Source organism: Benincasa hispida, chromosome 8 (genome assembly GCF_027475165.1).
Source record: "Benincasa hispida cultivar pf3 chromosome 8, pf3_genome.v1.1, whole genome shotgun sequence".
In the NCBI taxonomy this organism is placed as follows: domain Eukaryota; kingdom Viridiplantae; phylum Streptophyta; class Magnoliopsida; order Cucurbitales; family Cucurbitaceae; genus Benincasa; species Benincasa hispida.
This window is the reverse complement of record NC_143485.1, coordinates 24,707,675-24,735,249: the sequence shown is the minus strand read 5'-3', so window position 1 is coordinate 24,735,249 and position 27,575 is coordinate 24,707,675. Positions and strand designations below refer to the sequence as shown.

The 27,575-nt window shown below is 33.3% G+C and overlaps 4 protein-coding genes across 10 annotated transcripts; 2 read left to right on the top strand and 2 right to left on the bottom strand.

Moving 5' to 3' along the window:
• Window positions 1–4,778: 4,778 nt before the first annotated feature.
• LOC120070020 (uncharacterized) lies at window positions 4,779–5,632 on the top strand. Its single transcript, XM_039021868.2, has one exon. It carries the CDS (start codon window positions 4,849–4,851, stop codon window positions 5,551–5,553), a length of 705 nt encoding a protein of 234 aa, XP_038877796.1. The 5' UTR covers window positions 4,779–4,848; the 3' UTR covers window positions 5,554–5,632.
• A 3,813-nt stretch (window positions 5,633–9,445) lies between these two features.
• LOC120070021 (two-pore potassium channel 1-like) lies at window positions 9,446–13,780 on the top strand. 5 transcript variants are annotated; one of them, XR_005479760.2, is made up of 4 exons: window positions 9,446–10,035; window positions 10,848–11,767; window positions 11,911–12,275; window positions 13,006–13,780. XR_005479760.2 is itself a non-coding variant. In XM_039021869.2 (2 exons), the coding sequence occupies exons 1-2, from the start codon at window positions 10,884–10,886 to the stop codon at window positions 12,050–12,052; spliced, it is 1,026 nt and encodes a 341-aa protein (XP_038877797.1). In that variant the 5' UTR covers window positions 9,447–10,883; the 3' UTR covers window positions 12,053–12,280. The 5 variants fall into 5 exon arrangements, 1 of the variants encoding a protein (XP_038877797.1); XR_005479761.2 differs by having other exon boundaries at window positions 9,446–11,767; window positions 11,911–12,113; XR_005479758.2 differs by having other exon boundaries at window positions 9,447–11,767.
• Window positions 13,781–16,967: 3,187 nt separating this feature from the next.
• LOC120070018 (uncharacterized) lies at window positions 16,968–18,587 on the bottom strand. Of its 3 annotated transcripts, none has more exons than XM_090316570.1 (3): window positions 17,896–18,587; window positions 17,736–17,793; window positions 16,968–17,627 (listed from the first exon to the last, which is right to left on the bottom strand). In XM_090316570.1, the coding sequence occupies exons 1-3, from the start codon at window positions 17,938–17,940 to the stop codon at window positions 17,425–17,427; spliced, it is 306 nt and encodes a 101-aa protein (XP_090172696.1). In that variant the 5' UTR covers window positions 17,941–18,587; the 3' UTR covers window positions 16,968–17,424. The 3 variants fall into 3 exon arrangements, with proteins under 3 accessions (XP_090172696.1, XP_038877794.1, XP_038877793.1); XM_039021866.2 differs by having other exon boundaries at window positions 16,968–17,594; XM_039021865.2 differs by having other exon boundaries at window positions 16,968–17,793.
• Window positions 18,588–18,723: 136 nt separating this feature from the next.
• SVR7 (pentatricopeptide (PPR) repeat-containing protein) lies at window positions 18,724–21,152 on the bottom strand. The gene has a single exon (XM_039021863.2). It carries the CDS (start codon window positions 21,036–21,038, stop codon window positions 18,924–18,926), a length of 2,115 nt encoding a protein of 704 aa, XP_038877791.1. The 5' UTR covers window positions 21,039–21,152; the 3' UTR covers window positions 18,724–18,923.
• Between the last annotated feature and the right edge of the window lie 6,423 nt (window positions 21,153–27,575).

Genomic DNA, 27,575 nt, shown 5'->3' with positions numbered 1-27,575 from the left:
TTTTGTTCGAGATTGTTGTAGCTTTAAAATAATTGATAGTCACTATGCTTTTTATAAACTTGGCTGTATAATGTGGTATATTAGTGTTTGATAAATTTTCGTTTTATAATTGAACAAGTTGGATACATATTTAGTAAATAAATACTAAATTATCGTTTTAGATATAGTAAATAAAATGGACCTAATTTTATTTTTTTAATAATTTATAACAATTAAATAATCGTTTAAAATGGATATATAAAATAAATCTTAATTTTAGAGAATATAATTTAAAATTTAATTTTTATTAAAATTGCATATGCTTTTAGAGGAACTAATTTTGAGTTGGTGTAAAATGAATATGTGATTTAGAAATTATTTTAATGAATTTAATTGTTTTATCAAACACAAAAAAAATAGTTAAGATTATTTTTTAATCCAAACGCACCACCCTAAATGTACTCCAAAAGTGGAGGATTTAACTATCAACAGATTCAACATAAACGTAGTTCAACTGACCTAAGATATGTATTCTTGACCAAAATGTCAAAAGTTCAAATCTTCCACCATGTATATGTCGAACTCAAAAGAATATATGCCTTATACATCCAAAGAATTGAAAGATAGTTGGGTACATTTTTAAGATACATCTATCTTTGTGCGTCTAACTCTAATGTTAATCATAGTTCGTCACATGACAATCTTTTCTAATTGTTTTTTTTTCTTGAAAATATTTTTCTTTTTCTTTTTTTTTTTGTATGTGTGACAATCATCAATTTGATGTGCATTTTCATTTCTGGAATGAATCAAGTATAATTTGAAGAAAATATGTGTTTATATGATCATGTTGGTAAATAATGAAAATATCTCTTGTTTTGGGTCATTTTGTGTTTATGTAAGGTTTTTGGAGGTAATAAAGTTATTTTTAATAAAGACTAACTATATTTTGTCTTCTGCATGAAACAGGATTTTTGCTCCAATATGGCTGCACACACTGCTCCACAGACAAAAATAAAATGTGGAGCATTGTGCCATAGATTGAGTTAAACTGAGATTTTGGCAACCATAATGAACTTGTTGATTTTGAGATCTTAAATTGTAAATCCACTCTGAATCCTCCTACATTAGTTTGAAACATCAATTTCGACAACTACCCACTCCTTTGATGCCTATATAAAATCATCTAATTCATCCATTTAGGGAGTCAAACCTTGTGACAAAATCTACACCTAAAGTTGAGAAGGAGACTTCCATCACTTCGCGAATGAAAGTTCCTCTGAAATTAGGGTTCCTAAGTCAAATCTCACTCGTGAGAAACTGTTGTGAGTGAGATTCAGCTTGAAAGATTGAATCAAGCCAAGAGAGAACCCCAAAAAAATGTAGGAATTGCCCAAGGATCATAAATTCTATTTTTTTTTTCTAGATTATAGTTATTGTTTTCTTTATTGTTTTTCCTATTTCTGTTTGATATTCATTTCATCTTGTATTCTTGAAGTTTATTTGTCAAAGTTATTTATATTGTTTCTTATTACGAGCTAAATTCTTTAAGGGATTCAGTTTCGTGGATATCTTAAAAAGATAGAATGACTTGAGAAATTGTGTAGCTTTGCATCTACTTCTACTATTTCTTTTTGTTGAAAATCACGTTTTATCTTGTTAATCTGAATTGGTCATTTAAGTTAGTATGCTAGTTGAGTCTTAATACTGAGAAGATTAAGGCAATAATACACGAAGTTCACAAAAGAATATGAGACTAAGAGTCTAGACATAGGATGTCTTGTGACCATAGACACAAGTCACACCATAAGACTAAAGGACTGCATATAAACCTAACTTATAGTCAACTATAAACATATTGGTTAATTTTTTAGACTTCTAAGAGTGTTTGAAATCTTGAATAGAGTTAATCAGTTCATAATATGAAAGGCAGTGTGGTTGCATTGTGGTCACAATGCTCAAGGTATTTTTCCTAAGGATTGAAACTTGACTTCAATCTCATGTTTGCTATCATTAATTAACTTGCAATCAACTAACATTCAACAGAACACTCTTTCTTAAAAACCTAAATTTTACAACACAATCTCATGGAAAAATGATGCTCGAAATATTTCCATCTTATTAGTTATTATCGATAGTGTATGCTTTGTACTTGACTATTGATTTTTCTTAGCTGGTTTATGAACTATGACAACCTGTACACTTTTTGAATTATTGGTATGATTAGAATGAGATGTACAAAGATGAGGCGTAACCAAATTATTGCTCCAAAGGATTAGAAACGGGAAAAAGGATCAATTTCTTATACGATTATCTAACACAAGCTAATAGCAAATCTAAAAGTATTATTTCTAAATATGAAACATTATCAGTACCTATATATTATTAACTGTAGTCTATCGTTGATAGACTTATCTATGGCTAGGGTCTATTATTGATGAACCTATATCAGGTCTATCAGTGATATACCTCTCACTGATTGTGGTCTTTCAATGTTAAATGTTTATCATTGATGGTTTGCATACTTATTTGCTATTATGTTTGTTAATAGTATATCATTTCAATAAAATATAAATATTTATTAGATGCTTTTTTACTTATTCATTTTCTTTTAGGTTTATTATGGATATACATAAAATAGAAATACTATGTCGATGACATTTAGCTTTTAATTTTTTTTCTATATTTGTTTATTTTCATGCTAATTTGTTATTAACACATTGTCACACATATACCATAACAATAAAATTGAAAATGTTATATCAGTGATTTAAAATTATTGTCTATTCATGATTGTTTGCATGTTTATGTGTTTTGAGATCTATACTTGATTTATCATATCAATAAATTAGAAGAAGATTAAAAATAATAAATCACTGATAACTTAATATTAATAATAAATCAATTAATAACAAATGACAATAAATTACTACTAATAATGTATCACTAATATACCATTTATATATATATATATATATATTAGTGATAAATATGTATCAATGATAAAGGTTGAAATGGTCTATCTAGATAAATATAAAAATGTTCTATCAATGTAGACATAAAGAATAATTTCTTGTTAATAGACATAAAAGTAATCTAACAATAATAAAAAGTTATCACTAATGGATATATTAACGGTTTATGAATAATATACACAAAAAAAATTCATCACCAATAGACATAAAAATGAATGATAAGTGGTAGACATTTACTAGCGATAGAATGTATAAATGGTCTATTAGTGATAGACATAAAAATAATGTGTCAGCAATAGAAGTCAATAAGTAATAAACTATTAATTAAAATAATCTATCAAGATGATAGAAGTTTGTCATCTACACAACCATTATAATTAAAGAGCAATGATTAGGTGCAGTCTAACTCATATGCTCTTCACTTCTTGACCACACAAAAAAGAAATTAGAAAAAAATTAATTTAAAAAATAAAATAAAAATTACCACGTGCAGTAATTTATTAGACTATACTTAAGGTGCACCAAAATAGGTATATCTAAAGAAGCATCCAAATTTTTTCCATAATTAAATGATATATCAATGATATACTTTAAAAAATTTGAAAATTTACATATTTGTATATTATTTATTTATGTGTATGAAGATCAATTTTACTATCCAAGAGAGAAGAAAAAGAAAAGGTCAAAAGCAAAGAGGTGAAATAAAGCAAATGATTGATTTTGGAAATGAAATAAAGCAATGATTGGGACCTTTAGAGTGAGAGCAATAATGGAACAAGTTTTTGTGTTGGTTCCGTTTTTCATGGGATCCGACGAGAAGAAAAGGATATAACTTTGAGGCTCAAATCAAAGGAGGGGGGAAGGATTAAAAAAAAAAAAAAAAAAAACCCTAAATAATATAAAGAAGAACAAAACTACCGAAATATCAATTTACTAGACATCGCAGTATCGATCCATAAGATGGTCTTCAAGTCAAACACCAGAAATTTTGGTTCGTCGTACAATACATGCTAGAATGTGAGCAATGGAATTATAGATTATTGGACAAAAAGAGAACTTTTTTAAATAATGCCTCATCGATTTAAAGCTCTAATGTGATCAGAAAATACTCGGATTTCATTATTGAAACAATCTCGACTTTCAAGTAAGTTCCAAAGAATCATCGAATCTGTTTAACCCAAAAAGGAAAAATCTATGCTTTTTCAACTATAATAATACCATCTAAGAGAGCAGCAGTTTTGACAATAACAACAATAATATCGATGAACTTTAGAACTTTTTGCATCAATATCAAATAAACTCCTAAATCTACGATAATATTTAGATGTATTCATCTTTATGCATTCATCTATCACACATACATAAATATTGAGTTAAAATATTTTTAAAAAGAAATAAGAAGTATGTAATAAATTATGACTGAATAGTTTAATATTAAACAAAAATAGATACTGATCGACATGTTTTCCTAAATCTACAACCCTTAGAAAACCCTAATCTAAAATTTTCTTCCCACATCCACGTGTCCCCTTCTCCTTTTTCCCTCCATCCCTTGATTTCATCACTTTCATAGGCAAAACCCAGAAGCTTCGAGCCCTCTTTTCTCTCTCTCTCTCTTCCTTTTTGTCTCCATTCTCTCATAATTTTCCCAATCCCCAAAATACCCTCTTGCCTCTCATCATATCTCCCTCATGTCCACTAAGGTCATTTTAGTAATTTCAACACTTGAAATCAACTCCTCAAACATGGGCATGGAAGAGCTTTAAGGACCACTATAAAAGGAACAGAATATGGGCAGCTCTGGAAACTACAAGTTGTGTACTAATATTAAACCAAACCCGAAAAACCTCTCATTTTCAAGAAAAAAAAGCTGTCATTTTTGTGATTCCCTTTCAAAATGGAAGAATACCCAGAAGCCAGAAATTTGGATTCAAATCAAAGTTTGAATCTTTATGATGATGATGATGATATCAGAACATCATCAAAGGATTATAATTGCTGCAGCAAAGTTGAGATGTTGATACGGATGGTGAAGTTCACTGTGTTTTCTTTGGTTTTAGCCTTGTTTTTTTCTTTCTTCTCTTTATTCCCTCATTCCTTTAGTGTCTATTTTTCCACTTTCATGTTCTCTCTTCTCAACCATGCCATGGAGAGAAAGTATATGTTCTTAATTTGTAATGGAATCCTGTTTCTTTTAGCCACTTCCTCTGTTATTGAAGATTCTTCTTCTTCTTCCTCTTCTTTTGGGACTTGTTCATTTAATTCCCATTCTGATCATCATCATCATCATCAGCTTGAACATGATCTTGTGGCTGCCATCGATGGGTCTGATTCTGAAGAATCAGTACAGCAAAATCAAGAAGAAGAAGAAGAAGAAGAAGAAGAGATTCATAGAGATGAATTAGAGGAAGAAATGGAAGAAGATGAAGGGTGTTTTACAGATGAGGTTGAAGATGATGATGAAGAAGAAGAAGGAAAAAGGAGGGAATTAGAGGTAGTGGTGAGCACAGAAGAATTGAACAAGAAAATAGAAGAGTTTATTAGGAAAATGAAGGAGGAAATGAGGATTGAAGCAGCTCAAACTCAACTCATTGCAGTGTAATCAATTAAATTAATGCATGCCAAATAAATCAATATAAAATATTAATATTTTATGATAAAATAAAAAGCCTTTTATTTTATATATATATATATATATATATATATATATCCACTTCTTTGACATGAAGTGAAAATTTGACCTAATTTATCCCAGTTGAATTGTTTTTATTTTAGTAAAAATTTCGGTATATAAATGTGTTTGTTCAAATCTTACATAGTTTAATATTATCTAATTAAACATTTTTATGTCTTATGAAAGCTTTCGTATTATTGGAAAAAATTCTATTCAACAACAAATTTAGAGTGATTTTTTTACTAAAAAAAATAAGGAAATATCAATTGCTCATAAAAGGGACCTGCTTTACAATGGTCAAAGTCTTAAGTAAAATTATCAGTTACTATTAATTTTATAATTTTAAAATTTATGATCGTAGTAATCATTCTTTTATCATCACGAGTCATATCTTGAAATCTAGTTACTTTTATACTATTAATGGTGGTTAAGTTAATACATATTAATATATCTAAACCAGTATCAATTATAATTATGAACTTTAATTAAAATTTTATTTAACCTTTAAAATTTGAAGTTGATTTTAAAATAATTCAGTGAATGTTTGCCGTTAAATTTAATTTACACGTGAAAATGTTATTGTACCTATTTACATATTATTCACATAATATTTGTGAATCATACATGTGTTTTTTTTTAATTATTTTAATTTTACATCTTCAATTTTTTATTCTTTTGTTTATGATTTTTTTTTTTAATCTTAGTCCTCAATTTCTTTTTCGTGTTTAAATTCATTATCATAAACAATATGCATATTCAACGATAATTGTTTTGGAAGAAACTCTAAATTTTAAGAGTGTTTTAAAGTTTCTCCGACGGTCTACAACAGAGTCGTGATAAAAGTCGTCGGCAAAAGATTATATGCCAATTGTTTAACCTTCAGGAAATTTATATGTTCTCTTGATGTTGTAGATAACACGTCGGAGAAAGCCTTACACCTGACGCTTGCAAAAATCTCCTTGGGAGTATAATGAGATTTTCCAATTCTACTTTTACATATTCGTTGGTAGTCCGGTTTGATCTTTTTTTCCAACTATATTTTCCCATGGTTTGTAAATGCCTGTCGGGAGATAATGTTACTTTTGACGTCAATGGGTAAAAAACTGGAGTTGATATCTTAAATCTTGTGGGTCATGTAGTATGTAATTATAATGTATACATAATTTTATTTATTCAATAAAATATGAGATATTTTATTTGACGTTTAGTAGTATTAACCCATAAAATCAGTAAACTAATATTCAAAGTTATTTTCTATAGTTTAAATATGCATGTAGAGACATACAAGTGGATTATATTTAAGTGTTAACCTAAATGGTCTGTAGTAGATGGATAAGGTTGAATATCTTATTTTGATGACACACTACGAATACGATTCGCTTTGTAGATGTAACAATTGTTGTAAAGTGCTACAAATGATATGATCTTGATCATTCATGTAGAAACATGTGAGCGGGAGTGTTCTATACAAAAGAATTTGTATGAGACTGAACTACGAAATGAATAATCTCTTTATATAATGCCATTAATAGTAAAGACTTACATTTCACTAGGATGACCATAGGTGACATGACTTGAATCCTGAGTGAGTTGTGAACTCCTGCCTATAAATTTAGTTTGGCCAATCTTATCCATTTACTACAGACCATTTAGGTTATGAGACTGAACTAAGTCTGTACCTTCCTCTTCTGATACCAAAAAGAGGAAGAAGAAGAAAGGTGGAAAGGAGAAAGCTAACCTACCAGCTACTACCCAAAAGGGCAAGAAGGCCCCGACTGCAAAGAGAATTTATTTCCATTGCAACCGAGAGGAACATTGGAGAAGGAATTGTCCCAAATACTTGGCAGAAAAGAAGAAGATCAAGCAAGGTAAATGCGATTTACTTTATTGGAAACTTGCTTAGTGGAGAATGATGATTCGACTTGGATAATAGATTCAGATGCCACTAACCACGTTTGTTCTTCCTTTTAGAGAATTAGTTCCTGACGGCAATTGGAGGTTGGGAAGATGATGATGCATGTTGGAACTGGGCACGCCATCTCAACTACAGCAGTGGGAGGACTTCGATTTTGCTTACAGAAATCATATATTCTACCAGATAATATATATGTGGTCCAGACTTGAAACGAAACCTTATTTCTATAAATGTTTGCTTGAATAGAACTACTCTTTATCTTTTAATGTAAATAAAGTGTTTGTTTACAAAAATGGAGCATATATTTGTTCTGCATATTATTTACCTTTTTAATTACTTTTTTCTTGAGTTGATTTGAACTTCTTGCTTTTTTTTATTGAAAATAATTTTATATAAGTTGTTCTATGCTCTCATAATCTTTATGTGCTAAGACTGTTAGCAACAAAAACTCTCTTAAGTATAAACTGTTTAAAACTGCGGTAACTCAGTATACAAGACATAAAATATCTCCTAAGAAAATGTCAATCTTTGACACCTAAGATTAGAACACATAAATCATAATAGGATTGAGAGAAGAGTCAATAATAGACTTCTAAGTAAATTATACATTACTTAAAAAGGAGAAACAACTTCTAATTAATGGTCAGTTTAATTAAATATATTATTTACCTTTCTCATTACTTTTTTCTTGAGTTGATTTGAACTTCTTGCTTTTTTTCTTTTTTTTTTTTATTGAAAATAATTTTTATATTAGTTGTTCTATGTTCTCATAATTATTTATTGTCCTTCACTTCTAAGAAAAAAAAAATTAAGCAGAAGAAGAAGACAAAAACTACAATAAATATAATATTTTAGAACCAACATTCACTAGACAGATTTTATTTTGCTTTTGAAAGAAAGAGAGAGAAGAAAGAGAACATCTGTAATGAAAATGATCAGAAAAAAATGACGCAATAAACTTTTAATGATCGAAAAAAAGAAAATGTTAGAAACATCATCAAAATTCAGTCGATAAAATACAGTTAGAGACATTAAATAATATTGCTGTTTGAAGTTTGAAATTTGAAATTTGAAATGGTAGAATGGTTTCCATTTCACACTGTAACAAAAAACATGTCAAACATATATATTATGTAATAAATTATATGATTTCCTTAGAATAAATTAATAATATTTTTAAAGTACTAATATTACAAAACTTATTATATAAAGAATTGTTGAGAAATCAATTTTACATATATTGAGGTGATTAACTACCACAAGTTTAATTAATTGTAATTATATTACTAAACAAAGTCCAAAAACAAGTTTTAACATTGATATCCATAATTACAAACGTGCTACCAAACGTACATCTACATAGTTTAATTCTTGGAATGTTATACACACATATTTTTGAGTTGAAGAAGGTTAGGGATTACAATTTTTTATTTTTTATTGAAGAGAAATATATTTGAAATAATAATTAATGTTTCAACTAAAAAAACTTTAAACAAATATAGTTTTGATTAAGATTTATATCTTCTTCTTAAAAATTAGATGTTTGATTCTCTAATGTCCCAAGATCTCATGTATATATTTTAAAGGGCTTCTTGCATATTTGAATAAGTTTTAAAAATTAGGCCCATAACCAAAACTTATTACTTTTGTAAAAATGGGAAAAAGTAAGCTCATCCCATGAAATGTCAAAAAAGTACGAATACAACTGATACATCTGACAATAAGGATAGAATGGTTCAAATCACAAATCTTATGATAAACAAAATTTTCATATATCAGTTGAGTTGTGTTCTACGGTTATTATTATTATTATTTTTTTTTGTAGCACAACGTTGTGAGGTGGGAGCTAAATTTAGTTTCGCCACTATAATCACCTAGTGAAGTAAGAAAAACAACTTTAATCAATAGAAAAAAGCTAGCCACAATCTTTTCAATTGCTTTAAGATTGGAAAGCAAAATGAAGTACTTAAGGATTGTACTTTAAACAGAGGGAGAAAAAGCAGAGTAGTAAATCCTAAGGAGTGGAATTTTGTTTTGTTGGATCTTTTGCTTTGCTTTTGCTTCGACAATTACAACACAAATTACTATGATTTCTTTTCTTTCTTCCCCATCCCATTATCATTCATCCGACAATTTCTTTTCCCAATTTGTCTTCTTCCACTTCGTTCAATGCCCAAAACCCTAAAAATCGACCTCTCAAACCCCATTTTGTGGCTCCAAATCCGCCCCTTTCTTTGTCATTCTTTTCTTACCTGTATTTGTGGATCCAAATCATGTGCATTCTCTTGTTCTTTCTCTTTAATGGGACCCCTTTTACCATTTCCGATCATTATCGAGTAATTTCTTTCTTACTCCTACCTCCAGCGACAAATCAGATTAGAATACCCGGAATCTGGAAGGACCCCATGTAATGCAATCATGGATTTTGGTTGAAGATTAGTGTTCTTGGCTTTGATCTTTCCGAAGTGATTGTTCATGCAGCACATTGAGTTCGTGTAAGTTTCTGATGCTCTTTGTTAATAGGAACAGTTTGTTGTTGTATAAGGACTTGGCTTTATTATTACGACATGTCGTTTTTAGTTAGTGGGTTGCGGGAAAATGGGGGCTTGTTAATGGCGAGTGGTAAGGATTTAGGCAGGTGGAAGTCAGAGAGTGAATGTTGGATTCTATGGCAATTTCTCATACATTCTTTTTCTTGACTGTTGATTTGTTTTGTTCTAAATAAAGAAACACAACTTTCTGGCCTAAATTGTAGCTGTGCTTATAATGGACTTTGTCAATTAAATCTCACTCTTAAACTCTTCTCTTATCTCTATTTAGTGAACAGGTTAAAGAATGTTTAGTATTGATTTCTCATGAATTTTGTCTAATTTCTAGGGGAGAACGAAAATCATTAAGCTAAATGGGGAATTACTGTTAATGTGCCTATACAAAATCATCAGGCCTTTCAATAATTATCGTTTCTTTCCAGCATTTGATGATAAAATGTGAGGATGGCTGTTGCTTGCATTGTAATGGTTTTGGCTTCATGTTATTTCCAAAAACACTGATTCTTTATTGGTTATATTGGAAAGCTCTTGAAATTGATTTGGAGGCAATAATTTCAACATCCTAATTGATAATTAGGCTGTGAAAATTGAAAGCATTGACCTATGTAATGTCCCTGAAGAGGGTATGTTTGGCCAGTTTCTGCCTGTGGATTAGTATCACATGATATAATTTTTTTGTTGGTAAATTGGTATCTATGTTAATGACCTAAAAACATTGCGTCCCAAAAATTAATCTCTTCTGAGTTAAAAATCAACAGTTTTAACCTGGTTAGAAGAGCTTTATTGATTTTCTGATGGACTCTGGTGATGTTGAGCAATCCTTGCTTCCTAAGCTGTCCGATTCTGATAAGAGGAATTCTCTCCAGAGAAGAAAATCTAATCGTCATGGTAGTTTTTCACATTCAGTAGAAAATAATAATCAACCACACAATTATGATGTAGTGTCTCATCAACGTATTGCTGTTTCACAAGTTAGTTTTAGGAAAGTATTTGTTCTTCTGGCGATTTATTTGGGAGGAGGCACATTTTGTTTTTTCCTTGTTCGTGATCAGATCACTGGCAAGAAAACAAATGGGATTGTTGATGCCATTTACTTTTGTGTTGTCACAATGACCACCGTTGGGTATGGTGATCTTGTTCCTAACAGCATAGTTGCAAAACTACTTGCATGTGTTTATGTCTTCACTGGAATGACCCTTGGTGGGATGATTCTTAGCAAGGCAGCCGATTACATTGTGGAAAAGCAAGAAATTCTTCTGGTTAAGGCCATGTACATGGGGAAAAAGATCAGCTCCAGTGAGATTCTTCAGGAATCTGAGGCTAACAAATTGAAACACAAATTCATTATGACTGGAATCCTCCTCTGGGGTCTTGTTGTTGTTGGAACTCTTATCTTGACTGTGGTTGAGAAGCTAGAGTTCATGGATGCCTTTTATTGTGTTTGCTCCACAATCACGACTCTCGGCTATGGGGATGAGAGCTTCTCTACAACAGCCGGTCGGGTTTTTGCTGTCATTTGGATAATGAGCAGTACCATCTGCTTAGCACAGTTCTTTCTGTACCTTGCAGAATTACACACAGAAAGGAGACAGGAATCACTGGTAAATTGGGTTCTCAGCCGAAGCCTCACGTACAAGGATCTTGAAGAAGCAGATCTTGATCACGATAAAGTAGTAAGGTCAGTCTGATTTACCGGCATATTTCTAATCTTTGAATTCCATTGGATTTATTTCCCATTACCCACGTCTTAACAATGATTAATCCTGTTTTGATTCAATTCTTGCATGTATCATGGGGCTTATTGGCAATCTGCTTTATCAGTGCTGCAGAATTTGTTTTATATAAACTGAAGGAAATGGGGAAGATCAATCAGGAAGATGTTTCTCCCATACTTGACACTTTTAAGAAGCTTGACATTGATCAATCAGGAAGTTTAACAGAAGCTGATATAGTGACCTCATAGTCATTGGCTTGATAACGCCTAACTCTTATCAGACCATAATTCTTGTAGAGCATTGGAGGAGGTGATGATGATCCTTGCTGCTTATTTTGTCCACTCACTAGAGTAGATTGAAGCTGATTGTTGTTGATCCAGATTAGTATATGATAACACCACCATTTCTTATATTGTTATTGACTATTTGACAACGCTTCATCAAATTTGATACAATCTAACATGTTTAGAGGTATAGTTGGTTTTTTTATTTTGTTTTTTGTTTTTTTTTTATCTGTGAGTGTCCAGGTCAATTTACTTGCATTTCAACTAATCTCACAAGACAATTGCCTGACCCTACAACATTTTGGTGTCAAGAAAACTTGTAGGATATTGAATCTTAGATAGGTGACCACCATGAATTGAATCCATAACCTCTTAGCTCTTTATCAAAGTCATGCCTCCTTATTTACCACTAGGCCAACCAATCATACGCTTAATCATATTGAAGCTGATAGCATACACTTTGAATAGTTTCTGTCACTTTGATTGATTCTTTGCTTATCTATGCATCCCATATAAACCATGAGTTCAACAAGTTTGGATGGATGATACTTTGGCACGTCTTTTTCCTGTCATTTTATAGATCATAATCCAAGTTAAGTTGATATCGGTACAAAACTACAAACTTATCATGGTAGACTATAAATCTCATTTTCATGGTTAAATTAAAGTGACCATTGATTCCAAATATCCTTACCCATTAGGATTCAGACACAAAATGTGAAGTGGATACAAATGACATTCAATTTACAAACCATTTTGGCATTGAACATACATGTTGTGTTATTACACTGAACTAACTCATTAGTAGTTGGAATATACAAATTGAACAGACAGACAAATTTAGAGTCTTTGTTGTTTAAATTTTGACTGACAGATAATCTCTTATTGGTACTTATAGTGGTTTTCGCCATATTCAGGCCGTGCGACATAATCTAGAATCCCTTCACCAGCTTTCACACCATGAATTTCGGTTCCGACTTGGAAACCACCTCCAAAGGCGATCATTGCCACCAGAAGTACGGCTGTGGAGGCAAAGAGAGGCCAAAAGAAAGCTAGAATACTTAGAAACCGAGGGGCTGCATACACAAACAATGACAGAACAACTGAAACTGCTGCTACAACAGTTATTTGGTCTTTGTGTTGGAGAACCTTTGTTTGAATGTCCATGGAGAAGGAGAAGGAGAAGGAGAAATAGGGAAAGAGAAACTTTCTATGAGTGATGATGATTTCTATGAGTCTCTCCTTTTCTGGTAAGATGGTATTTATAAGTGAAAAACATTGTATTGCTGATGAATTTCAAAAGATCTCAAACTTTGCTTGATTCATCAGCTTCTTATTTTTTGCAAGATGCAATTGTTTTGCATATAATATAGTTATTGCGAAAATACTGAAATACCCTTATACAGTTAGTAGAAATTTTGGTGGGGGAGTTGAAGGAGAAGGGGGGAACGAGTCATTTAAGACAGGAAACAAATGGAAACTTGGGGACAAGGATGCTTGATTAGATTGTTGTCCCTTTGCTTGATTGGTCGGTTACTTTGTCCCTTTACATTTGATCACTTTCATGTGTGTTATGGATTTCAGGGTATTATTGAGGAAAAGAATGGCATCTTTTCTTTTTCTTTTTCTAATCTTTTTCTCAATCAAAGAACAATTTTTGAGAATAATAAACAATCTGATTATTCTGCTTTTGAATTGAAAGCTTATGTCTATTAGGATTGGCTTTAATTATGGGTTTTCCACTGATGCTAAGCTTCAATTCTATTGTCACCATTATTAGAGTCAGAACTCTCGAGCGGCTTGTGAAGATTAATGTTGTCGGTGGAGGTTAATTTGATGAGATCCTTTTATCTTTTCTTAATATGAAAAATAGGCCAAGGATTTCAAAGGGAATTATATTATAAATTTTTTTAATATAGGACGTTGAGAAATTATTCCCTAAAGATATGTTTGTCATTTGAATTGATTTGGGAGTAATGGGTTAAATTACAAGTTTAGTTTACGAACTTATAAGGTTGTGGTTAATAAGTGTTAGAAATTTGAGTTTAATTTCAAACTTTGAATTTTAAAAGTATTTAATTGGTATCTAAACTTTAGGGAGTGTTTGGAGCGTTGAATTGATTATTATAATTAGTGCTTATAGTTTGTAGGTTATAAATAATATGTATATATTTGGAGTACATACAGATTTGAAATAATAATAATACTATAATTAATTGTATGTTATAATAATTGGAAATATCCACTATTATAATTAGAGTCTCAAACTTGGAGTGGACTCATCCACTTGAAGTTGGGGGTCTAAACAATTTCTAAGTGTTTGAATTTTATTTCAAATAAATTCTTGAATTATAAATCTTGTGTCCGATAGGTTTTTGACTCTCAATATTTTTTAAATTCATTAACATGTTAGAAGCTTGATATTTTCATCCCTTTTATATATTAAGTTTATGAATTTTAATAAACATGTAATGGGTTAGGGTCTTATCAAACTATTGAAACTTTTAGACCTCATTAGAGAAAATTACAAGATAAAAAGTTTACATAAGGAATTAAACTAAAAAGTTTGAAAAGCTTTGGTCCTTAAACCATTATGATTAACCTATTAGTCAATAAGAGTAGGATGTTCGAGGCCTGTTGAGGCCCAAACAAATAATATTTTTAACCATTCTCACGAGCTTATAGATTAGTGGGAATGGATCATCTCTATCAGGAACCTTCAATTATCTTAGTTGATTAGTGAATTCAATTGTCACGATGGAGGGAGGGAGGGGAAGAGTTTGAGTGTTTTGATTGCAAAGAAATTTATATGACTAAAATGTAAAAACGTAATTGAAACGAAAATTCGATTTGATTGAAAGCTTAGCTTAGGGAATTCGGATTCCACCCATTTACTTGGTTGCTTGCCGAGTTCTAAGGATTCATTGCTTGCTATTATTGGTTCATTTGCTTGGAAGACCATAGCTAAACACACTAATGCATTAATCAATTACTTAATTAGTCTAGATGTTCAATTAACTAGTCTCAATAGTGGCCTAATCTTAAACGCTCACATTAAGTCTAGGTAAACTAGCTAAGACAATTAGCAACTTGAATAGCCTAAATTACTAATTAGTTCGATTCTTGAATGATTAGTCATGTAATGTTGCAAAATAATTGTCCTAGACAACTTAGAATTTACATACAAGATACCGTAACCTATACCCTATTTAGATTAACACATATAGGTTCATTCTTCCCTAGCAAAACAAAGAAAAGATAATGGGTGATCAAGCCATACAAGATTTCTAAGCATAAAAATTAAAATAACATCAAGAATCAATAAAATTCAAAAGCAAATCAAGAAATACAAATCTCACAACCAAGATTTAAGGGGTTCCTATCCTACTTTAAGCTAGAAAATACTTACCTTAGCCACCCATTAGCCACCCATAGTGTGTCAAGATGAAATCCAAATATGAGAAATTAAAATTACAAGTAAACTAAAATGTGAATGACAAAAGTAGAGAGAAATTTGAGTTGGAGGCTACAATCTCGAACTTGTTTGGCCTAAATCAGAAAAGAGATATTTAAAGACGTATAGGGGTGTTGCGACACTTAGGACAACGTCATGGCTTCGATGTGCATACAGGCTAAATTCATTTGTCAAAGTATGTAGGCCGCGACACTACCCTGATTTTAAACCCTTCTGGAACACATAGCATTTGTCAAAGTGTCAAAGTGTGTCACAATCATTTGTCAAAATGTGTCACACTACCCTGATTTTACACTAAATTCATTTGTCAAAGTGTCATGCCACAACACATAGCAGTGCTGCATCACCTTAATTACGTCTAGCCTAGTGCAGCTATGCTGTGTGTCACAATCAAGCTTTCCGAAGCTTTCCTTAGCGATTGTGCGACACTTGTTCCCGCTTACAAACAAGTCAGCCAATTCGAATACTGATAATGGCACACCGGGTGCTTCTTGCAACCTCCACCCCCATTTTAGAGAAAACAGTTTTAGATAACGAGTTTAGAGAAAAAGTTTTCGCAAACAGTTTGATTGTAAGAATAGAGAAGAGAAAGATTGTAGTAGGCTAGAAAGCAATAAGTAACAACAACAACTTTATAACATACTACTCCGGGTATGGGGAAATGATAGTTAGTCTTATCCCTATATAGTGCATTATGAACAAAAACACATCCGCTACCCTTGCATATGGAAATAGGCGAGCGGTCATTCACTAAGAAAAGTACATATAAACCTATACCTAGCAAAAGGAATTACATAGGATGAAAGTATAGTAAAAAGAGGTGGAGGTGGTCACGCGGTCATGGGCAACACGTCCTGGATAAGCATGACCGTGACATTGTGCTCCCTCGATGGCATTTTGTAATTTTTCTTCTTTTCCTTGGTTGATGCTTTTGGAGCTTGTTTTGGTTTGTTTAGGTCCTGTTTTCGTTCCAATGGTCAATTCTACCTTTTAGATGCTTAATACCTACAAAATCATAGAATAAACACGTAAAATCATAGAACAAGCCTAAATTAAGTGGAATAAGAACCTTTCGGTAGCTATTAAATATCTATGCATTCTTATACTTTCAAGTATGTACTATTTTAGTACATGTTCCTTCAGTTTTGTTACAATTTAATTTTATTTATAAAACATTCCATCAAAATAAATGTCCTTTTTACTATTAAACATTTAGACTTTGTAGCTTATACACATATTTGGTCCTTAATTAGTTTATTGATCTAGCTATGTAAGAAATTTCATTAAACCATAAAAAGTTCTATGGTAAAGACGTTCAAATTTAAAAGTACAAAATTAAATTGTTACACACTAAAATTCAAAAATTAAATTGTTGCTTCAATGAAAGTTTAGAAGCAAAAGTGATTTTGAACTGAAATTTTGATTTGAATTTTATATCTCTAGGTTAAAGGATTGATAATAATATTTACAAGGATGATATCGACCATAAAATACCTCTTAAAACCAATTTTGAACGTTTTCAAATTGGTTAGACAATAGTGGCTCCTTTCACGAGGTGAAGATTCAAATTCCTTCTCCTAGTTTGTAATATAATATTCTAAAAAACTAGTTTTTTAGAAAGGAAAAAAAAGAAAAAACTCTCTCAAAAATTCCAAAATTGAGTTCTCCAACCCAAATAAAAAATAGAGTTTGTATTAGCACTTTCTCCCTTGCTGTGCCAAAGTTTGCCTTTGTAAGATCATTTGCTTGCCAGATTCCCATAAGCTGCTTACAACCACAAATCTTACATCCATAGGTATTAAAGCAGAAACACTTGAACTTCTACTTAATGATCTCCACCATCTCTGTCTATACAAGTTATTCAAAAATCTTCTTCCTCTGAGATTGCAGACAAAGTCGGTCGCCATTTTCGACACCCTTTACGGGGGCCTGTATAGCTCAACAATCTATGTCGAGATTGCAACTTCTTTGCATTTGCCAACAGCAACTTAAACTGTTCCTTAGTTACCACAATCTTCACCTTCCTTGCTCCTGCTCCATCGGAGTATGCTATCTTTGAGGAAGCTAGAAGATTTTCGAGCTCTTTCAAGCATGGGACAATATTTTGAACCTCCCCAACTTGGAGGATAGTTCTGGTTGGAGAAGTAAAATCAAGGAGAAGAGGGTCTTTACCACATTCGGTAGCAGAATCAGTGGCTTTTTCCAGCTCTCTGAGCTTCTTCTGCGGCAACTGGACACAAGGCAAGGCAATGCAGTTTCCCATTTGTTAATGAATGGTTAAGAAATGAATGTCTCATGAACATATATAGCATGTGGGTTTGAGATGATCCACCTGGTAAGGCATCAGAACGTGCCAACCATTATACTGCTTCTCCATGACCTGTTTGAATATAATATACACAGCCAACGACTTCAATTGGGGATTAAAGATAAGAAATTAGAAGATAGTACCATGTTATGTGCACTACCAAAGAGTTCATACTGGAAAATTATAAAAAATATCAAGGATCAAAGTCAATGGCTTTGACATTTTGTTTTAGGACTGCTGTATACATCCTTTACTTACAAAGTCAGCAAAAATAAAAGAAAAACAGAAGAGATTACCCATCTTTTGAGGCTTAGAAGGAATGATTCACAGAGATTAAATACGTTGTATTGACTTATCATTTCTTTTATCCTAAAACGAAAGCGAGATTCCTCTGAGTTCTTTGAAGATTTTGATAAAAATATTTGAAAATTTAGAGGTCAATCCATTGCCCCTCTGAAACTAACATCATACAAATTATTAGGAAGGAGCCTGAGTCTGAATGAACCATTCTAGTTCCAACATCGGTTCCTCTTCCTCCATGAGTTCAGCATCCCAATTTAGTTCTCATATGGTGCAAAATCAACTCTTCAGAGTAAGGGGAAAGACGAACCAAATAGGACATATTATCCTTTACCCTCGTGCAATAAGATTTTATCATCCTAGCATATCTGAACTTGATCCCCTGCATCTCTATTACCTCCCTTTGGCAGGATAATAATGGAACTCCAGTATGCTTTTCAGACGTCTGCTAATAAACAAAACTTGCACGGATTCGAAAGGGTGTATGTTGAGAGAGCTAACCAAGGGCAAAAATATACCATAAAGAAATTAGCAGTAGGCAAGAAAGTAGAGTGTTCGAATATCGATCTGACATTCCAATGAATTATAATACAATAAAAGAACAAAGATAGCAGAACTCTTCATTGCATCCTTTAACGTAAAGTTCTCTTTTAATAAATATATGGCCGATTAAAAGAAAGGAGAAAAAAAAAAGGGGTTTAAATAAAAGATACCACAACAGATATTATTGGACCTTTCAGGTACAACCCTTATTATGCTGCAACTAATTCAGGTGAACTTCTAGACTCCAACCAGGATTTTGCTGCCACTTTAGTCGTCAAAAACCACCCGACCTTTTCTGGAGCCTCATGGAATGGAGCATTTAATTCCTTTAAATGTGATTCAAAGACGCTTGCCAAACCCTTATCTGAATATTTGTGTTTTCCATGTCCAGTATTTATTCCAAGTAATGGTGGAAGTTCCTCCCCAGATTCGAGTACCTTTGTTAAGTCATTTATCCAAACGTGTAATGCAGTGAGACCAGCCCCAAGAGAAAGACCCTTAAGATAAAGAGACCACTGAGTTGGAGACCTGGATTGCAAATCTTTATATAACTGAAGTGTAAGCCCCAAATCCAGTAGTTCACATGCCTTATCCAAAAGATCTAAATTTACACAGAGATCAATTAAGCAATTGCAGTAGGCTTTTCTCACATCAGCACTGACAACACTAAAGAGTTCTGAGGCTTCAGTTCTGAAATCTCCTTCCTTGTCTTGCTCCCCCATCAAGAGTTTAACCACAAAACCGAGTTTTGGATTAGCTCTCACAACACAATCAATCAGCTTACTAAGTTCCTCTTTTGGTGTCTGGGTAATTACATTGAGAAGACAGCCACAGAATCGATCGTCTGGAGTTAATCCTAACTCTATCAATCGACTGAATGTCCTCACTACATCATCAACACGTTTGGCTTTCCCATAGCACTGGATTAGTGATGTCAAGACAAAGATATTAGGGTCGAAACCGGCTTCCACCATCTCGTTCAACATTTCTTCTGCCTCTGATACTTTTCCACTGCAGGAATATATGGTGATCATGGAAGAAAAAGTCCAACTGTCAGGTGAGCAAGTCCCAGAACTCTTCATATCTTGAAAAACTTCAACAGCCTCATAAACGTAGCCAACATCAGCACACATAGCTAAAAGTGTATTGTAGAGAATTACATTTAACTGCAGCCCCTTTTCCTTCATCTCCTTGTAAACAAGGAGGGCATCCTCACCATACCTGGCTCTTCCATAGGCACGTAAAAGAGAAGCATAAGTTGCCCAACTTGGTGAAAATCCATTTTTAATCATCTCTTTGTAAATGGTCTTGATCTGCCATGGTCTTTTAGCCCTACCCATAGCATCCAACAAGCTGTTATATATAACCAAATTTGGCTTGATGCCTATAGCCTTCATTTCTTCATACACATTCAAGCACCCATCATAGTTCCCAGCCACTCCATGAATTTTGATCATTGTCGAGAATGTTGCAGGATCGATACGCCAATTTTCAGTTCTTGCACGGTCATACAAACTGAAAGCCATGTCAACATTACCAGCACGTCCATAGGCATCAATCATCGCAGAATAAGTAACATCATCAGGATTACAATCAAAACTTGGCATCTTCTCAAACCACTCAACAGCCTTATTAGGTAGCGAACACAACCTAGCACAACTAATAATTGTAGAAAATGTCACATTATCAGGCTTGACTCCTCTCTTAAGCATTTCTTCAAACAGTTTCTCTGCACCCTCCATATCTCTGCATTTCCTAAACACCTTCAATGTCACATTATAAAAAATCGCCTGTTTACTAGATTTCAACACGTCCTGGAAGTACCGAAGAGCAAGCAACGCAGTTTGGGAATTCGACATGTTATTCAGCACTACAACAGCGTCCTGTTGTAAAATGTTACTACCTATCTCCTTCAAGACATCAGCAACATCTTCCTGACATGGATTACAAGAGTCCAAAGACTCCGATATTCTAGTAAGAGAAGCATACCTGGCTTCGTACGATTGCTTCCGAAGTTTGGAAGCTCTGGGGCTTCTAGGATTGACCCAAACGGAGCTTTTGGAGGAGGAACTGGATTTCCCATCTGGGTATTTGGAGATTTCATCATTAGAGGGGCTTGGATTGTGGGTTTCTTGAGGAGCGTATTCCTGTAGCGAGACATTGGTAATTTGGAGGAATGGTTTCGAGTGACGAGGAATGGGATTGAGTTTGAAAAGGCGAGAGGAGTTGCACAGAGTTGTTTTACGTTGAGAAGTGAGAGAATTGGAAAGGGAATGGTGGTCGGTGAAGAAGGTGGACGGCGAATGGCAGAGCTGGAAGGCCATTTTCCGGTGATTGTGTGGCCCTCTCCGGTTAGTTGTTCTGGCCTTCCGGTTGAGTGGCTCGTCCCCGCCTTATCGGCTGCAGGCCTTTACATCAAAATATCCTCTTTCAAATTCAAGGGTATTTTTATCAGAAAAATATTATTATTATTATTATTTTGGGTTAAAAAATATTTTTTGTTCCTAAACTTTCGACAAAGTAAAAATTTAATCCCTAAATTTTTATTTGTAACAATTTAGTCACTGCTTTCAATTTTATAATAATTTAATTCTTGAACTTTAGTATATAACAATTTAGTCATTGTACTTTTAAATTCATAACAATTTAGTCCCCTATGTAAACAAATTTATCAAAATTAGATGTCAATTTTTATTATCTTATGATGTAGACTTTGTATTTTATAAAAAAAATATTGAGTCTTTAATTAGTTTATCGATTTATTTGGTCAAGAAATCTCATTACATCTTAACAATAATTTCTACAATGAAGACTAAATTGTTATAAATCTTAATGTACAAGAACTAAATTGTTACATAGTAAAGTTAAGGGATTCAACTCTTACAAAATTGAAAGTTTGGGGACTAGATCATTACAAATTAAAATTAAAGGACTAAATTGTTAATTATGAAAGTTTAGGGACTAAAAGTGATATTTAACATTTTTTAGAATTATTATGGGTAAAAGTACATTTTTGATCCCTGTATTTCAAAATTTACATTTTTAATCTCAATTTTCACTAAAACTCATTTTCTATCTTAGTGTTAATATATTAAACGATTTATAATTAATTAAATTTTACTATTTTTCATCACATTTAAAATTAAAATTAAAATTCTTATTGCCTTACATTAATTAGTAGACATTGATATCTCTGATTTAAAATGAATATTTAATATAAATTTGATATTATAAATATATAATCTTGAAATTCAAGCACCAAATTGAAACATAATTCAAATCTCAATCTCGAAACTAAAGACCAGATTGAAACAGAATTCAAATCTCAAAGATAAAAGTGTAACATTTTAAAACGTAAGAATTAAATTGCAATAAAAATCAAAATATTTATAAAACACTTACATGACAATCAAAATAATGGGAGTAGTATCTATATACACTAATATATAATTTTTTTTCCAATTGTTGCATATAGTTTTCAAATTTGTAAAGATATTCCTTTCTATTATTATAAATATTATATAAAAATAATAGATATCCACTAGTGTCATGTTTAGTGTCCAATACCAAGTGTCATTTTCTTATTATCACATGTGCTGCCTATGTGTCATTTAACCAGTTATGCATAGTGTCACACCCCGCCCTGAGCCCGCACTCCTAAGCCCGAGGAGAGGCATGAGGGACCGCAGATACCACCCTTTTGTGATACCTACAATCCATCTGAACCTCTTTACTCTGAGTAAACTTAAGTCAAAGAGATAAACAACTACTGATTAAGTAGGCCCATTTTATTACTTAAATGTAATGTTTATACAACTCTAAGACTTAACAACAAGTTTACATCAATCGCTCTTAAAACCTTCTAGAAGTGTAACTATGGCTTGTGGCAGACCTTGACCTTAACAGCACCCTGAAACTCCTCACCTTTCGCTACTTGGGAAGAAAAACATGAAAGAAAAGAATGAGTTTCACAAAGCTCAGTGAGTGATAAGCAACTTTTAGAGTCTATTTCAACTCATAAAAATAAGCATATCATAAATACGAGGTTACATTCAAACCTCAGCCTTGAATGAGTCTGCTCTCAACTCTATCTACACGCACGGTAGATAGCTAAACTGATAACTACTTAGAATGAATATGCTATCTACCTACACACAGTAGATAGTTCACTATTACTAATTACAAACGCTTACTCTTTTGCATTCCCTTTGTTCCCTATATCTCTTATGTGTACATAGATCCCTGTTCATGGGCTTAGAAGCTAGGTCCGTCTGCCATCTGACCATCCCATATGAGGTTCCTCCCACATGCTCAGGAACTAAACCTCTCGGTCCCCTGACCATCTCGTGAGGTTTTGCTTTCGGGCTTAGGAACTAGGTCTATTGACCCCTTGACCATCCTGATCACATAATCTCATTCTCATGCTAGATACTCATTCATAACATAAGCATATACAATTTACTCTAAAAGATATGCTTAAGACTTAAAGGAAAGTACCACTCACCTTGGTAAGGATAGGAATCTTCTTCTTTAGAAGTTCCTTGATCTTCTCGAGCTTCATTTTGAACCCTAAGATCCATATTCAATTTAAAGCTCATATTACTCATAGTTCTAGGCTTTATCTCGAGATACTTCCTTCTATAAACATGCTCTAACATGTCTTAGAAAGCTTACCTTAAAATATTAGCTCAGAACTTTTCGTGATTTGGCCGGAATCCTAAAAAAATCAAGACTGGCCCAGCTTACCCGACAGCTTGACCCTTCTGTTTTTTCCTCATTCTTCAGTTTGATTCCTTGGAGCTTCTTCTCTGAAAGCCCTAACCTGAAAACTAGACTCTCAAAGCTTCCAGGTGGCTTTAAAATCACTCCAAACGCAAGAGTATTCTAAGATATATCATTGTCCCAAGTTGATGCTACTTCTAGACTTCACTATCTGACAGCATCTCCTCCTTTTGGAACTTCATGACCGACGCATAGCTATCTCTGAAACTGGTCTTAAACACTCTTCCTATTGTATTTTAAGGGGATTTCAGATTATGTACTTAAGAAAAGGCTTGTGATGGTATTTATAGGCTTAAGGAAATGATCCTTCTCATCTTTACCAAGCCTCTAATGCAAGACATCTCCTACTCTTGAAGTGTTTGCACCATGTTTTGCCACCACCTATTCCCTTTACATTCACCTACTTCCATGCCACATACATTGAGTTGTCCTCCTTATGCATAAGACTTCCTTTGCATGAAACTTAATTCGTCCAGCTTCTACTAACTCAAGCTACAAACTTCTCTCGGCATAGTCATTTGTCCGGATGAGCTCACCAATCTTGCGTAATGCAGACCTCAGCACCGCTCCATCGTTTAGTTCCTACATCTATCGCTTAGTTCCAGCAGTCTATTATGTAGCTCAATCGTTTAGTAAACGATCTCGCACATAGCCTATCGCTTAGCTACTGCGCGCATTGTTTACCTCCATCGTTTAGCGCTGACGCCTTATCGTCTAACGCATCTGCTAATCGCTTAACGTCATCGCCCAATGCCTGTGTCTATCGCCCAACGCCCATCGCTTAATATTTCGCCTATCAGCGCATCTACTCATCGTCTAGCGTAGCATGGCTATCATCTAGCATTCACGCCCATCGCGTAGCGCCATCGTGTAGTCCATCGCTTAGCGCCACGCGCATCGCTTAACACTTAACGCTATCGTCTAGTGCTACCGTCCAACTTCTAAGCTTATCGTCTAGCGCTTACACTGATCATGTTGCACTTTGCCTATCGTATGGCCCAATCGTCTAGTGCGTCCCTTCTCATCATTTAACGTCCCGCGCATCTACACGATCGTCTAGCATCGCTCAACTCCGTGCATTTGCTATACGATTGCCTACCTCATCATTTAGCTCCCCGCATTGCTACACAATCGTCTAGCGCCCGTCTACACGATCGCCTACCTCATCGTGTGGCGCTGCTCACTTACTAGACGATCGTCTACCTCATCGTTTAGCTCCCTGCATCGCGATCGTCTAGCGTCCACCTACACAATCGCCTACCTCATCATGTAGCGCCGCTCATTTACTAGACCTCATTGTTTAGCACTGCTCATTTGCTACACGATCGTCTGTCCAGTGCCTTGCGCTCAACATTTCCATTTCTCTGCTCTTACTCACACATACCCAACGTATGAGAAACTCTTGGCAACGCCTCTTACCAATACTTCGGTCAATCATGCGTCCAACCTTACAAACGCATGGTTGCCTTCTCATCTTATGCATTAATGTCTTCTAACACTCAACGCATGGTTCCTTTTTGACTTTACACTTAGTCAACCAATTAAGGATTAACTCAAAACCACTCAAGGAAAATCTATTCAATACTTAGAAATTTCCTTCTCTTCAATATAGGATTTAACTTTCACTTAGTTAATTCCCTTAATCACCTGCTTACGTAGGAAAAATGGAAATCCGAGTTTCACACATAGTGTCCAAGCGTGCCACTTTCTACTTGCCAAAATTCCCTATAAATAAGTGATCATTTGTGGATTTTATAGAGATATATACATTGGTGAGAATTCAATTTACACATTATCCAATTTTATAATTTTAGTTATTTTACGCTTTTAGTTATTTTATTTATTTATTATTATTATATAAATATATTATTATATTATATTTTCTCCATATCCGTGTTACCGTTAAGGTTCTCAATTTCATAACACGTTATCAACACGAGCTTCTGTCGTTTTTCCCACTAAAGGTAGGTCCTAAAGGTATGTAGGTTTTTCCCTTTTCGTTATAGTTAATAAATTTAATGTTATTTTGCATATTCAATATCTATTAAATTTCTAACGTAAGTTCAATATTTTATGATAGTGTTGCTATGACAAATCTCACAAAATTAAAATTTGCCTCCCTTGATATTAACGACAATAATTATTTGTCATGGGTACTTGATGCCGAAATCCACCTGGATGCCATAAATCTTGGGGAGACTATTAAAAAAGGATACGACATCCAGTCATGAAAAAGCAAAAGCTATGATTTTCCTTCGTCATCATATCCATGAGGGATTGAAATGGAGTATCTTACAATAAAAGATTCTTGTATCTTGTGAAATTTTTTGAAAGAGATGTATGCTCATAAAAAAATAGTTATTCTTCCTAAAGCTCGTTATGAGTGGATGCACTTGAGACTACAAGATTTCAAATCAGTAAGTGATTACAACTCTGCATTATTTAAAATCAGTTCAAAATTCTTGTTATTCGGAGACAAAATTACTGATGCTGATATGTTGAGAAGACATTTTCTAGATTTCATGTGTCAAATATGCTCCTGCAATAACAATATCGAGAGAAGAGTTTTAGTATTCTGAATTAATTTCATGTCTTCTCGTGGCCGAACAAAATAACGAGTTATTGATGAAAAATCATGAATCTCGACCAACCGGAACAACACCATATCCTAAAATGAATGTTGTAAATTTTAATAATAATCGTGGTCGAGGTCATGCTCGCGGTCGAGGTTGTGACTGTGGCAGAGGAAGAAATAATTATTATTTTCATGGTGGTCATTCTAATCATTTAAATTTCAAAAGAACCACACAAAATGATGATCACAAAGGAAAAGCTCCACAAGATATATAAAAGTTCAAAGAGTGTTGAAAATAAATGCTTTCGATGTAGAATGACTGGGCATTGGTCATGTACCTATCATACGTCAAAACACTTAGTTGACCTCTACCAAGCCTCCCTGAAGGAAAAAGAGAAAAATGTGGAAGCAAATTTTGCATACCAGGATAATGATATATTTGACCCATCCCATATGACAAAATTTGGACGTGGCAGACTTCTTTGAATCTCCTGAAAAGAAGATTGACATAGTTGGTGGCACATCAAGTGTTTCTTTTGAGTTAGAGAATACCTAGACTTAATGTTGTTGTTTTCAAATCTATTTTCATTTTTAGTAACTTTTGTATATTGTAAGCGTTGTTTTTTTTATTGTAATTATTTTCTTTTAATGAAGAAATATGGATCATTTTCATATGTTGGGTGATTCAAAAATAAGAAAAGAAGATCTATGTCTGACAGACAGTGCAACTACTAATACAATACTTACAAATAAAAAATACTTTTCTAAATTGACAATGCTGAAAGCAAAAGTAAATACAATATCAGGTTCTGCAAAATTGATTGAAGGTTTCTGGAAAAACAAATATTGTTTTGTCTAGGGGAACAAAGTTTTCAATTGACAATGCATTGTTCTCTAGTCAATCAAAGAGAAATCTTCTAGGCTTTAAAAATATACGTTATAATGGTTATCATATTGAGACTGATAGTAAGAATAATATGGAATATCTATATATCATATCCACTGTCTCAAATGAAAAACGTATATTGGAAGAGTTGCCTACTTTATTTTTTGGATTGTATTATACTCATATATGAGTAATTAAAACATATGCAACAATGAACATGAAGTTCATGAATCCAAACATATTAATAATTTGGCATGACCGATTGGATCATCCAGGATCTATCAATAAGGAGAATTATTGAAAATTCAAATGGACACCCATTGAAGAACCAGAAGGATTTTCAATCTAATGAATTATCATGTGATGCTTGCTCTCAAGGAAAATTGATAATTAAACCGTCACCAGCTAAAGTAAAGACTGAATCACCTGCTCGTTCCCCAACTTCGACGTTCCCCGACTCTGACGTTGTGATATGCTTGAGCAACTACTAGAGAACCATCTTATCCAGCTACCAGAATGTAAACGACCGGAACAAGCCAACAAAGTGAATGATCCCAACTACTGCAAGATCACAGGGTCATTAGCCACCCATTGGAAAAATGTTTTGTACTGAAGGAA

Excerpts from the sequence above, each read along its gene's own strand:
- LOC120070018 (XM_039021865.2), bottom strand. The coding sequence starts at position 17,940 with ATGGAGAAGCAGTATAATGGTTGGCACGTTCTGATGCCTTACCAG. Across the intron at positions 17,794-17,895 it reads ACGTTCTGATGCCTTACCAG|TTGCCGCAGAAGAAGCTCAG; the intron begins GTGGATCATCTC and ends CCTTGTGTCCAG.
- SVR7 (XM_039021863.2), bottom strand. The coding sequence starts at position 21,038 with ATGGCCTTCCAGCTCTGCCATTCGCCGTCCACCTTCTTCACCGACCAC.
- LOC120070021 (XM_039021869.2), top strand. The coding sequence starts at position 10,884 with ATGGACTCTGGTGATGTTGAGCAATCCTTGCTTCCTAAGCTGTCCGAT. Across the intron at positions 11,768-11,910 it reads GATCACGATAAAGTAGTAAG|TGCTGCAGAATTTGTTTTAT; the intron begins GTCAGTCTGATT and ends CTGCTTTATCAG.
- LOC120070020 (XM_039021868.2), top strand. The coding sequence starts at position 4,849 with ATGGAAGAATACCCAGAAGCCAGAAATTTGGATTCAAATCAAAGTTTG.